Below are 12,092 nucleotides of genomic sequence, written 5' to 3' on the forward strand. Positions count from 1 at the left end.
ACTGATGAGTAAAGATGGCCATTGGGGGGGTCGGGAGGGTGGGTCGGGTGGGTTTTTTTTTTATCGGGCCATTGGCACCATTTTAATTAGTGGCAGCCAAAATGGCGCCGATGGCCCGAGAGCGGAAGATTGCGCCGGGACCCCCCCCCATTGGACCACCAGGTAATTTAACATTTTTGGGGGGTTCGGGAGGGTGGGGGAGGGTAAGGAATTGGTTTTAAAGGGTCGGGGTGGGTTTAGGGGTTGTTTTGGTGTGCCGGTTTTCCCGCCCTCCCCCAAATAATCCCGTGCCCCATTTAACGATTTAGGACGATTTATGACGATAAATCGGGGGCATTTGTATTGTATCGTGCACTCTGACGATTTAGGACGATTTTAAAATTATCTGACGATAATTTTAATCATTCAAAAACGATTCACATCCCTAATTTTCAACTGGAATAGTCATGCCTGCAAAAATGGCATATGCTTAATGGCAGGTAGTTAACTCCCTTGTTTCATCACGTGTCTGAGAACTTTACTAATACTAAATTCTTCCCTGGGATATTGAGCATCTATCAGACAACACTAGTGATTGATTAGGTCTTCCCCCACAGTAAACAAGACAGTTAATTTTATTTTATTAAAAAGTTGGATTGCAGCACATTATTTTAAGAACATTTTTTTAAGAATGTTACTGTAATCATTGCAGGCTCATTTTAGAAAAAATCATACCTTTAAAAACAAACATTTTTTAATAGGCGTTTGTAATTGATTCCGATGTTACTGCAAAATTTGAAACTGGGTTCTTGAGGTTACTGTAGGAATACAACTCCATATAAGGATCTGCAGCAATGTCGCTGCGAATTTCATACTTGCAGTAACCTTAAAAGTTAAGGGCCTGATTTTAAAAAGCAGGGATTTTACTGGGTTGTACTCAAATAAATGCACTTTACTCAATTAAGTGGGCTTTTGAAAATTACTGCAGTATATACCTTTGAATTGTCTATAGGATTTGCTCGTGTAAGTGCACTTTTCTCAAGTAAATAGCTTTTGAAAATTGCTATGATAGTATGTTTCATTTATATGTATAACTCCTTTGAAAATTACCTTCTAAGTTGGCTAATTTTGAAAGTGCTGCCAAATGGCCAAGATAGCTGTTTAGCCAGCTGTGTTTAGATTGATGTTTAGCTGCAGCCTAGCCAGTCAGGTTGTGACTGGAAGTAGGCATACATCTGACCAGCTAGATTTAAGCTAACTATAACTTTGCCTAGGGTTATCTGGCTAAGGGGGTCATTTATTAAGCTGTGTTGATGCTTTAACGTGTGGTAAACAGCATTTACTATATAGTAAATGCTTTAATGTACAGAAAATGTGGTATTTCAAACATTGCATGTTCTCTCTCCCCCCCGAAAAACCCAGCCCAATGAGGGTGTTAAAATGAGATGATCTGCATGCAGATCCATGAAAATATATTCAAAGCAGCTCATTACTAAGGATCATTATGTCAGTGCGGTTTGCCTTAAAATTTGCAAACCACATTATTTGAGGTGTAGCTAACTTTCTGCAGGAGCATCGGGATATTAAGGCACATCCCAATGCTCCCATACTCAGGCTTTAAAGGGGCTGTCCAGTTCCTTACATCCTCTTTCCCCTGGAGTGTCAAAATTAGAGAGGTCTAATAAAAATATTGTAACTGGAGATGACATAATTGGCTCTGGATGCACAGAGAGTGCTGTGGCCTTCTCCACGAGACCACAAGGTCTAAAAGTAAGTGGATCAAGCTGTGGGAGGGGTGGGATTCCTAAAGGGGGTCTGGATAATTTTTGGCTACCTTGAATCACTTACACTGTATTTTTTACACTTTGCATAATCCTTCGCAGGAGGGTGGGAAAGGAAATATCAATAGACCCCTCCAATTTTTGCAGTCTGTCTGGGTGGAGGAGGTGTCCAGAGCCAAATAGCCCCTTTTAAAGATAGTGGCCCTGGAATACGGAGGTAATTTGCTGCAGTATTTTCCTCTCTTGATACTGCAGGTTAGTAAATCCCATGGTATTTTCCCCTCTGGGAACATTTTTTTTAATATTGTACTTTTCGTGGACTTAAAAGAGGATTACATCCAGGTAGTGTATGTATTTCCCTATCCCCAGAAGGCTTACGATCTAAGGGGCTCATTTACTCGGTACTCCAGTTTAGTAAACCCTGTGGTATTTTCTCTGTGGTAAAGTACTGCAGGGAAAAATACCATGGCTTACTAAGCCCTGCCGAAACTGCCCAATGTCAGCCCTGCAACTGTGTGGTCACCATGTTCTTATAGGACCTGAACAGAAAATACCCTTGATTAATCAGATTGTTAGTAGGAAAATATTATATATATTATATACATTTTTTAAATTATTGTGTTTCATAGTTTGTGAAGAATTAAATTTACTTCTCAATTTTTGCAGGTGATTTCCATTATTATGATGGACATTGCAATATTCCCTGTTCTACCAACCTGCCACCTTCTCGAGCTAATATTTCCCATGTTACTATTGATGGTACAAGCCTGATGAACAACTTTAGATCATCATCTAGAATGAACGGATTGCTCTCTACTCCTCCTAGTGGTAAGAATCCCTCAATAGCAATCTTTATACAGTTAGCTGCAAAACCATTAGAAAGGCAATAATCAATGTAATTTTTGCTTTACCCATGAAACTGAGGAGTTTTAAATTTGTCCCCCAACCTCACTGCAGGTAAAAGTACTTTTACCTGTAACAAAAAAGAAGCAGGAAAATGTCAGGGAAGGGAAAGTACATGCATAGATTTCATTTTTAAAGCCCCATGCACACTTTCCTGTGGGTAATTTGCACCTGCTTCAAGATAGGTACAAAAGTGCATGAATATTTTGTACCCTCATTCCCATGGTTGCCTTTGAATTTTCAAAGGGAAACTGAGGCGAGTTTCCCTTTGCAAATTAACTTGCAGGCCTATGGGTACAATGTAATTTTGGTTTCTATGAAGAGCTCCACCAAAAGGTCAGTGATTGCAAATGGAGGAGAGTTGCTTTCTGATGTGACAGCAATTTACTAGATGACCTTTCTTGTCCCACAAAAAAACTATTTATCTTTTACATATTTCAGAGTTTGAACTCAGAAACAACTTGGTTCTGTATAACCCTTAGTTGTCAGATTTATACAGAGTTTGCTTCATTTGTAGCCTCCCATTAAGTCACCTATAGCGTCATAGGCATAAGAACATAACATATGCCATACTGGGTCAGATCAAGGGTTCATCAAGCCCAGTATGCTGTGTCCAACAGTGACCAACCAAGTCGCAAGTACCTGGCAAGTCCTCAAACATTAAATGAATAGATCCCAAGCTACTAATCCGTATTGATTAATAGCAGTTTATGAACTTCTGCTTTAGGAATTTATCCAAACCTTTTTTAAAACCAGATACACTAACTGCTGTTAACAAATCCTCTGGCAATGAATTCTAGAGCTCAATAATGTTTTGAGTGTAAAAGAATTTTCTCCGATTTGTTTTAAATGAGCTACTTGATAACTTCATGGCGTGTCCCCTAGTCCTAGTATTATCCAAAAGACAAAATAACTGATTCAAATGTACCCATTCAAGTCCTTTCATGATTTTGTAGACCTTTATCATATCCCCCCTCAGCAATCTCTTCTTCAAGCTGAACAACCCTAACCTCTTTAGCCTTTCCTCATAGGGGAGCCATTCCATCCCCTTTATCATTTTGGTAGCCCTTCTCTGCACTTCTCCAGTGCAACTATATCATTTTTGAGATGCGGCGACCAGAACTGATCACAGTATTCAAGGTGCATCTCACTATGGAGCAATACAGAGGCATTATGACATCCAACATTTTATTCGCCATTCCCTTCCTAATAATTCCTAACATTCTGTTTGTTTTTTTGACCACCACAGCACACTGACCCGACAATTTCAATGTATTATCCACTATGACGCCTGGATCTCTCTCCTGGGTGGTAATGCCTAATGTGTAACCTAACATAGTATAACCACAGCAAGGGTTATTTTTCCCTATATGCATCACCATACACTTGTCCACATTAAATTTCATCTGCCATTTGGATGCCCAATCTTTTAGTCTCACAAGGTCCTCCTGCAATTTATCACAATCCGCTTGAGATTTAACAACTTTATTTATTTAACAACTTTTTTTATACCGACATTCGTGGGTACATCATATCGGTTTACATTGAACTAAGAGAAATACATGGAAGAGGGACGGGGGGAGCCACAGAACAAGGAAAGCTAAACAAGGAAAAGGCAGTGGGAGTGTTAAAACGTAGGGGGTGACAATAACAGGGAGAATAACATTATGAAAGTATATAGCAGAGAATAGAAAATAGGTAACATTATAACATTATAATAATAGTTCAAGTAGAATAGCATAAAATAGGAATAGAATAAAAGGGAGATAGGGTAGAGGAGCAGGGAGGATTATGCTGGGAATGCCTGCTTGAAGAACCAGGTCTGCATACTACTCTGCATAATTTTGTGTCATCAAATTTAAGCACCTCACTCATCATGCCCTCTCCAGATCATTTATAAATATATTAAAATGCACCGGTCCTAGTACAGATCCCTGAGGTACTTCACTGTTTATCTTTTTCCAGTATAAAAACAGACCATTTAATCCTACTCTCTTTTTCCTGTCTTTTAACCAATTTGCAATCCACAAAAGGATATTGCCTCTTACCCATGACTTTTTAGTTTTCTTAGAAGCCTCTCATGAGGTACTCTGTCGAACGCCTTCTGAAAATCCAAATACACCTCATTTACCGGTTCACTTTTGTCCACATGTGTATTTACCCCTTCATAAAAATGGAGATTTGTGAGGCAAGACTTCCCTTGAGTAAATCCATGCTGGCTGTGTCTTATTAAACCTTGTCCAAATGTTCTGTAATTTTATTCTTTCTAACAGTTTCCATGATTTTTCCTAGCACTGAAGTCAGGCTCAATGGTCAATTCCTGGATCTCCCTTGGAACCCTTTTTAAATATTGGGGTTACATTGGCCACCCTCCAGTCTTCAGGTACAATGAATGATTTTAATGATAGGTTACAAACTTTTACTATTAGGTCTGAAATTTCATTTTTGAGTTTTTTCAGAACCCTAGGGTGTATACTATCCAGTCCAGGCGATTTAATACTCTTCAATTTGGCAATCTGGCCTACTACATCTTCCAGTTTTACCATAATTTGGTTGGGTTCATCTGAATCATCACCCTTAAAAACCATTTCTGGAATGGATATCTCCCCAACGTCCTCTTCAGTAAACACCGAAGCAAAGAATTTGTTTATTCTTTCCACAATGGCCTTATCTTCCCTAAGTGCCGCTTTCACCCCTTGATCATCTAACAGTCCAACCAACTCCCTCGCAGGCTTTCTGCTTCAGATATATTTTTAGAAGTTTTTTATTATGAGTTTTTGCCTCTAAGGCCAACTTCTTTGCAAATTCTTTCTTAGCCTGTCTTATCAATGTCTTACATTTAACTTGCCAATCCTTATGCTTTATCCTATTCTCCTCTGATGGGTCCTTCTTCCAGTTTTTGAATGAAGATCTTTTGGCTAAAATAACCTCTTTCACTTCACTTTTTAACCATGCAGGCAATTGTTTGACCTTCCTTCCACCTTTCCTAATGCATGGAATACACTTGGATTGTGCTTCTAAGAAGGTATTTTTAAACGATGCCCATGCCTGTTGCACACTCTTTACTTTTGTAGCTGCACCTTTCAGTTTTTATTTAATTATTTTCCTCATCTTGTCAATGTTTCCCTTTTGAAGGTTTAGTGCTAGAGTCATAGATTTACTTACTGTCCCCCTTCCTGTCATTAATTCAAATTTGATCATGTTATGATCACTTTTGCCAAGTGGCTCCACCACTGTTACCTCTCTCACCAGATCCTGGTCTCCACTGAATTAGATCTAAAATTGTTCCCTCTCTTGTCTGTTCCTAAACCAATTGCTCCATAAAACTTTCATTTATTCCATCCAGGAACTTTATCTCTTTAGCATGTCCTGATGTTATATTTACCCAGTCAATATTGGGGTAATTGAAATCTCCCATTATTACTGCACTACCAATTTGGTTAGTTGCCCTAATTTCTCTTAGCATTTCACTGTCCGTCTCATCATTTTGGCCAGGTGGACAGTATTATATTCCTATTACTATGCTCTTCCCCAACACATAAGTAATTTCTACCCATAAGGATTTGATTGTGCATTTCGTCTGTTGCAGGACATAGACTCTAGTCTATGCCATCCCGGACAAAAAGTGCCACCCCGCCACCAAGTTGCTCCTTTCTATCATTCTGATATAATTTGTACCCTGGTATAACACTATCCCATTGGTTATCCTCCTTCCACCATGTGTCTGAGATGCCAAAGTCTATGGCATCATTCACTTTGTTATGATCAGGCTTGTGAACCCTTGGACCGATAGGAGGATGGTATACCTTAGTAGGTGGGTCCTTAGGTTCCCCCATCGGGTGGCAAGGCGGAACAGAAGATGGGACTGGCTGATCCTCGGCACTGAAGACTGAGGCGACCGTGGGAAAGCGAAGAGTCATGACATCGGAGAAGGCAACTGGGTCTTTGCCATTGGAAGCCCGTGGTCCCCCGGGGAGGAGCCCGTAGGGACCCGAGCCGCTGGGACTTAAGTGGACCTTTGAGAGGTCGAGGAGTTGTGAGGTCGGTGCAAGGGCCAACTGGAGCTTCACCACTGGAAGCCCACAGTCCCCCTGGGAGGAGCCCGTAGGGACCCGGGCCGCTGGGACTTAGGTGGGGGCCCTTGGAGACGATGGTCTGGAGGAAGTCCAAGGTCGAGTACCAGAGGGTCGTCGCTTACGAGTCCGAGGTCATACACCGAGGGATCACCACTTGCCAGTCCGAAGTCACACACCAAAGAATCACCGCTTGCCAATCTGAAGTCACGCACCGAGGAATCACCGAGAAGACACAGGAACCAGGAATCAGGGATATGAAGCACTAGAAGTCTCACCGAAGCAAGCAGACTCGAACAATGAAGTTGCCAAATCGAAGAGTGAGCAGAGGAAGTCTCCTTATATAGTTCCCCTGTACCTATCTATTAGGAGCAGGTGCAGGCAATTAGGAGGACGAGGCCCCTTTAAATCTGAAGAGGAGGCGCGGCCTCATGCCTAAGCTGGCGGCCATCTTGGATCCCCAGAGGTGGAGTAGAAAAGCTTGGCGCCATGAGGGGAGGTCCGGGGTGCCTCGCCCACCGGCAATCACCGCGGGAAGGTGTGGCAAGATGCGGGGGCAAAACAGCCCGGTCTCTCAGGTGCTGTCGCCGCGGTCCGACGCCGCGACTCAAGTAGGGGGCCGTGGCCGTGGAACACAACAGTACCCCCCCCCCCCTTTAGGGTGCCTCCCAGGAGGCCGGGGTTTGGTCAGATGGTCCCTATGGAACTGAGCAAGAAGGTCCCAATCAAGGATGTTGGCCAACGGCTCCCACGTGTTTTCTTCAGGACCGAACCCCTCCCAGGCTAGCAGATACTCCCATCTCTTCCTATGCTTCCAAACGTACAACACCTCTCAGACCTGATAGGTGAGGTCGTCCTCATAGACGATAGGTTGGGGTGTTTGAGACGTGCTGGAAGGCCAAGACAGCACCAGGGGCTTCAAAAGGGAGGCATGGAATGTGTTATAGATCTTGAGTGATGGTGGAATTTGAAGTTGATACGACACCGCACCAATCTGCCGGAGGACGGGAAATGGTCCAATAAATTGAGGGGCCAGTCGTGCAGAAGGCAATTTCAGGCAGATAAATTGAGTACTCAGTCATACCTTTTGGCCAGGTCTCAGAGGCGGGTACGGTCTCCATCGACAATCTGCATACCTTTTAGCCATCTGGCTGGCCTTGAGCAGTGCGTGCCGAGTGGAGACCCAGAGACGATGCAGTTCGTCTGCCGAGAGTTGGGCCACAGGAGACGTGACAGAAATGGGGACAGGCAGCGGCAGACGTGGTTGCTTCCCATAGACCACCTGGAAAGGAGAGGATCCGGTGGCCGTGGAGAGGTGTGAATTGAGGGCAAATTCCGCCCATGGAAGTAGACTTGCCCAGTCATCCTGTTTCTCATTCACATAGATGCGAAGGAACTGCTTGACGGTTTGATTCATTATCTCTGCTAGACCGTTTGTGGGTGGTAGGCAGAAGTATAGTCCAAGTATAGTCCAAGGTGACGTCAAATTTCTGGCAGAGGGCCCTCCAAAATCTGGTGTTAAATTGGGGGCCTCGGTCCAAGAGGATGCTTCGGGGTAGACCTTGCAGCCTGAAACTGTGCTGGAAGAATAGCTGAGCCAGCTGGGGTGCATACGGCAACCCTGGGAGAGGCACAAAGTGTGCCATCTTGCTGAATCGATCTATGACTACCCATATGACAGTGTCAGATAGACCATGAAGTCCATCGCAAGATGGGTCCAGGGTTCAGTGGGCACAGGTAAGGGCTGGAGCAGGCCTGGGGATGAACCTGGATCCTCTTATGATGGGCACATGACTGGCAGGATTCCACATAGGACCGGACATTCTTGTTTACCTTGGGCCACCAATAGTAACGGCAAAGGGTCTGTAAAGTCCAATGTTTTCCTGGATGTCCTGAGCAATGGGAGTCATGAGCCCACGCCAGAACTTGTTTCCGCAGGTGCGGCGGAACAAGAGTCTTCCCGGGAGGGATAGTCGTGGTGGTGGACAACAGGACGCGTGATGGCTCAATGATGAACTGAGGATCGTCTGAAGTTTCTGTAGTCTCTAAGACACGGGACAAGGCGTCGGCCTTAAGATTCTTGATGGCCGGCCTATACCATAGGACGAAATTGAAACGGGTAAAGAATAATGCCCATCGTGCCTGTCGAGGATTGAGTTGCTGTGCACGATGCAGATACTCAAGATTTTTGTGGTCCGTGTAGACCATAAATGGATGTTGGGCCCCTTCCATCCAAGAACACCATTCCTCTAAGGCCACTTTAATGGCCAGGAGCTCTTTATCGCCAATGGCGTAGTTCCGTTCTGCCGGGGAGAACTGCCGAGAGAGGAAGGCACATGGGTGTAACTTGTGGTGGTCCGAAGTCTGGCTCAGGACGGCTCCTATGTCTTCTGAGGATGCGTCCACCTCATTGACGAATGGCCATTGCGAGTCAGGATGGTAAAGACATGGCTGGCGAAGGAATGCCTCTTTAAGGTGGAGGAAGGCAGCCACCGCTCCAGGGGGCCAGTTCTTGGGGTCTGCGCCTTTTCGAGTTCAGGCCATCAGAGGTGCGACAATAGACACGTAATGGGAGATAAATGAGCGGTAGTAGTTGGCGAAACCCAAAAACCGTAGGAGTGGCTTTAGTCTGGATGGTTGCGGCCATTCCCGAATGGTTTTTAGTTTCCTGGGATCCATGCGGAATCCTTCACTGGAGATGATATATCCCAAGAAAGGAAGGGACTCCCACTTGAAGAGACATTTTTCGAGCTTGGCATAAAGTTTGTTTTCTCTTAGGCGTTGAAGTACCTGGATGACGTGCTGACGGTGAGTGGCGAGGGAATCAGAGAAGATCAAGATGTTGTCGAGGTACACGACCACACAACGATATAACAGATCGCGGAGTATTTCGTTCATGGTGTTTTGAAACACCGCCAGGGCATTGCAGAGCCCGAAAGGCATCACTAGGTACTCATAATGGCCATCTCGGGTGTTGAAGGCCGTTTTCCATTCGTCTTCCTCCTTGATACGGATCAAATTATATGCCCCCCCGGAGATCCAACTTGGTAAAGATTTTCGTGCCTTGCAGATGATCGAAAAGCTCGGAGATTAGGGCAAAGGGTACCGGTCCTTGATGGTTATGGCATTCAGGCCCTGGTAGTCGATGCAAGGGCGAAGGGTTCCAACCTTCTTCGCAACGAAGAAGAACCCAGCCCCCGCGGGGGATGTTGACTTGCGGATGAAGCCCCTCTCCAAATTTTCTTTGATGTAGTGGGACATGGATTGAGTCTCCGAGGGCGAAAGGGCATAGGTGCGGCCCCGAGGAGGTTCCGTGCCAGGAAGGAGGTTAATGGCACAGTCAAATGGTCGGTGAGGCAGGAGTGTCTCGGCCTTGCGCTTGGAAAAGACGTCCGAGTATGCAGCATAGGAGGCCGGCAAGCCTTGGAGACTGGCGAGAGCAGTGGAGCATTGAACTGGAACTACCAGCTGGAGGCAATTGTCATGACAATTCGGACCCCATTGGGTTAACTGTAAGGTTCTCCAGTCGAACTGGGGACAGTGTTCTTGAAGCCAGGGAAGTCCCAGGATGACAGGGTGTATGGAATTCTCCAGGATGTGGAAGGGCATCCGCTCGCGGTGAAGGAGCCCGACCCTCAGTTGGACGGGTTCTGTGAGGTATGTCACTCGTCCCGGGAGGGGCTTGCCTTAAATAGATGAGATGACCAATGTAGCTGGGACATGGACCTGTGGAATTTTCAAGTGCTCCACCAGACTCTTCATGATAAAGTTGCCTCCGGCCCCGGAGTCTACCAGGGCTAACGTGTGGAACTCACCATCCGAGGATGTCAGCACAACTGGTAGGGTTAGTGGAGGTGCAGGTGAGGTTAGGCCCAGGAAGAGACCTCCTTCAGGTCCTAGGCCCAAGAGTTTCCCGGCCGCGCCGGGCATGCGGCTACTTGATGGCCCGCAGCGCCGCACTAGAAGCAAAGTCCTTCTCTAATTCGCCGTCGGCACTCTTGTTTGGAGAGTTTCCCACGGCCCAATTGCATGTGCTCTTTGACCGGTGTTTGGGGAACTCCCGATTCACCTATGGCAGAAGACGAGCGTCGAGGGCATCTCGAAGGAGTCGAGGCTTTCGTGGTCATCTGGGCCTCTTGGCGGCATTCTTGATGGCGCCTATCAATACGCACTGCCAGGTCAATGAGGACATTAAATGACCTAGGTAGCTCCTGGCCTGCGAGCTCGTCCTTGATTCGGGGGCTGAGTCCCTGAAGGAAGATGGTTCGTAGGCAGTCGGGGCCCCAACCGAGCTCCGAGGAAAGGGTCTGGAAGTTAATGGCAAACTCGGCCAGCGTCCTTGACCCCTGGTGCAGTTGGAGTAGTTTGGACCCGGCGGAAACCTCCTGAGTGGGATCACCGAAACTCATCCGGAAAAGCTCCCAGAACTCTCTCAAATCTGTTTCTCAGTCTGATTAATGTAATCTGTCAAATTTAAATGTAACTGGTTTGTTATAATGTAAACCGGAGTGAAGGCAACTCTGCTATACCTCGGTATATAAAAAACGCTAAATAAAAATAAATAAAAAATTACTCAGGACGGGGTCATCCCATTCCCACAAGGGGGAAGCCCATTCCAAGTCCTTCCCTTCGAGGAGAGAGAGAATGAAGGTGGTCTTGGTAGCGTCATCGGGATAAAGGGCCGACTGCAGGCGGAAGGGCATGTTGCACTGGTTAATGAAACCCCTGCAGGCCCGGGGTTCCCCAGAAAAATGTGACGGTGTAGGCAAGCGGATTACTGAGCGGCCCCCAGAAGCCATGGACAGAGATGGCAAGGTGGGGTTCATGGGCCCCAAGGCTTCAAAGCGCTGGTTCAGGCCCTCCACCGCTGAGACAAGGGCATCAAGGGTCTTTTGCTGGTCCATCATACAATGGGCTATTCACGGAATGGCCTGATGGACAGACGCCTCCGTCGGGTTCATGGACTTGGTAATCTGTTATGATCAGGCTTGTGAACCCTTGGACCGACGGGAGGATGGTATACCTTAGGAGGTGGGTCCTTAGGTTTCCCTGTCAGGTGGTGAGGCAGAACAGAAGATGGGACTGACTGACCCTCGGCACTGAAGACTGAGGCAACCGTGGGAAAGCGAAAAGTCGTGACATTGGAGAAGCCAACTGGGTCTTCGCCACTGGAAGCCCGCGGTCCCCCCCGGAGGAGCCCATAGGGACCCGAGCCGCTGGGACTTAGGTGGACCTTTGAGAGGTCGAGGAGTTGTGAGGTCGGTGCAAGGGTCAACTGGAGCTTCGCCACTGGAAGCCCGCGGTCCCCCTGGAAGGAGCCCGTAGGGATCCGGGCCGCTGGGACTTAGGTGGGGCC

At 46.3% G+C, this 12,092-nt stretch overlaps 1 protein-coding gene across 3 annotated transcripts in view; it reads left to right on the top strand.

The window, feature by feature from the left end:
* The window catches only part of CEP126 (centrosomal protein 126), a 418,124-nt gene that overhangs the window by 277,817 nt on the left and 128,215 nt on the right, over positions 1-12,092 (top strand). For all 3 annotated transcript variants that reach the window (XM_029602400.1, XM_029602402.1, XM_029602403.1), the window contains exon 7: positions 2,427-2,588. In XM_029602400.1, the coding sequence (XP_029458260.1) occupies positions 2,427-2,588 (162 nt within the window). The remainder of the gene's footprint in view (positions 1-2,426; positions 2,589-12,092) is intronic.

The sequence above is a fragment of the Rhinatrema bivittatum genome, chromosome 5 (assembly GCF_901001135.1).
Source record: "Rhinatrema bivittatum chromosome 5, aRhiBiv1.1, whole genome shotgun sequence".
In the NCBI taxonomy this organism is placed as follows: domain Eukaryota; kingdom Metazoa; phylum Chordata; class Amphibia; order Gymnophiona; family Rhinatrematidae; genus Rhinatrema; species Rhinatrema bivittatum.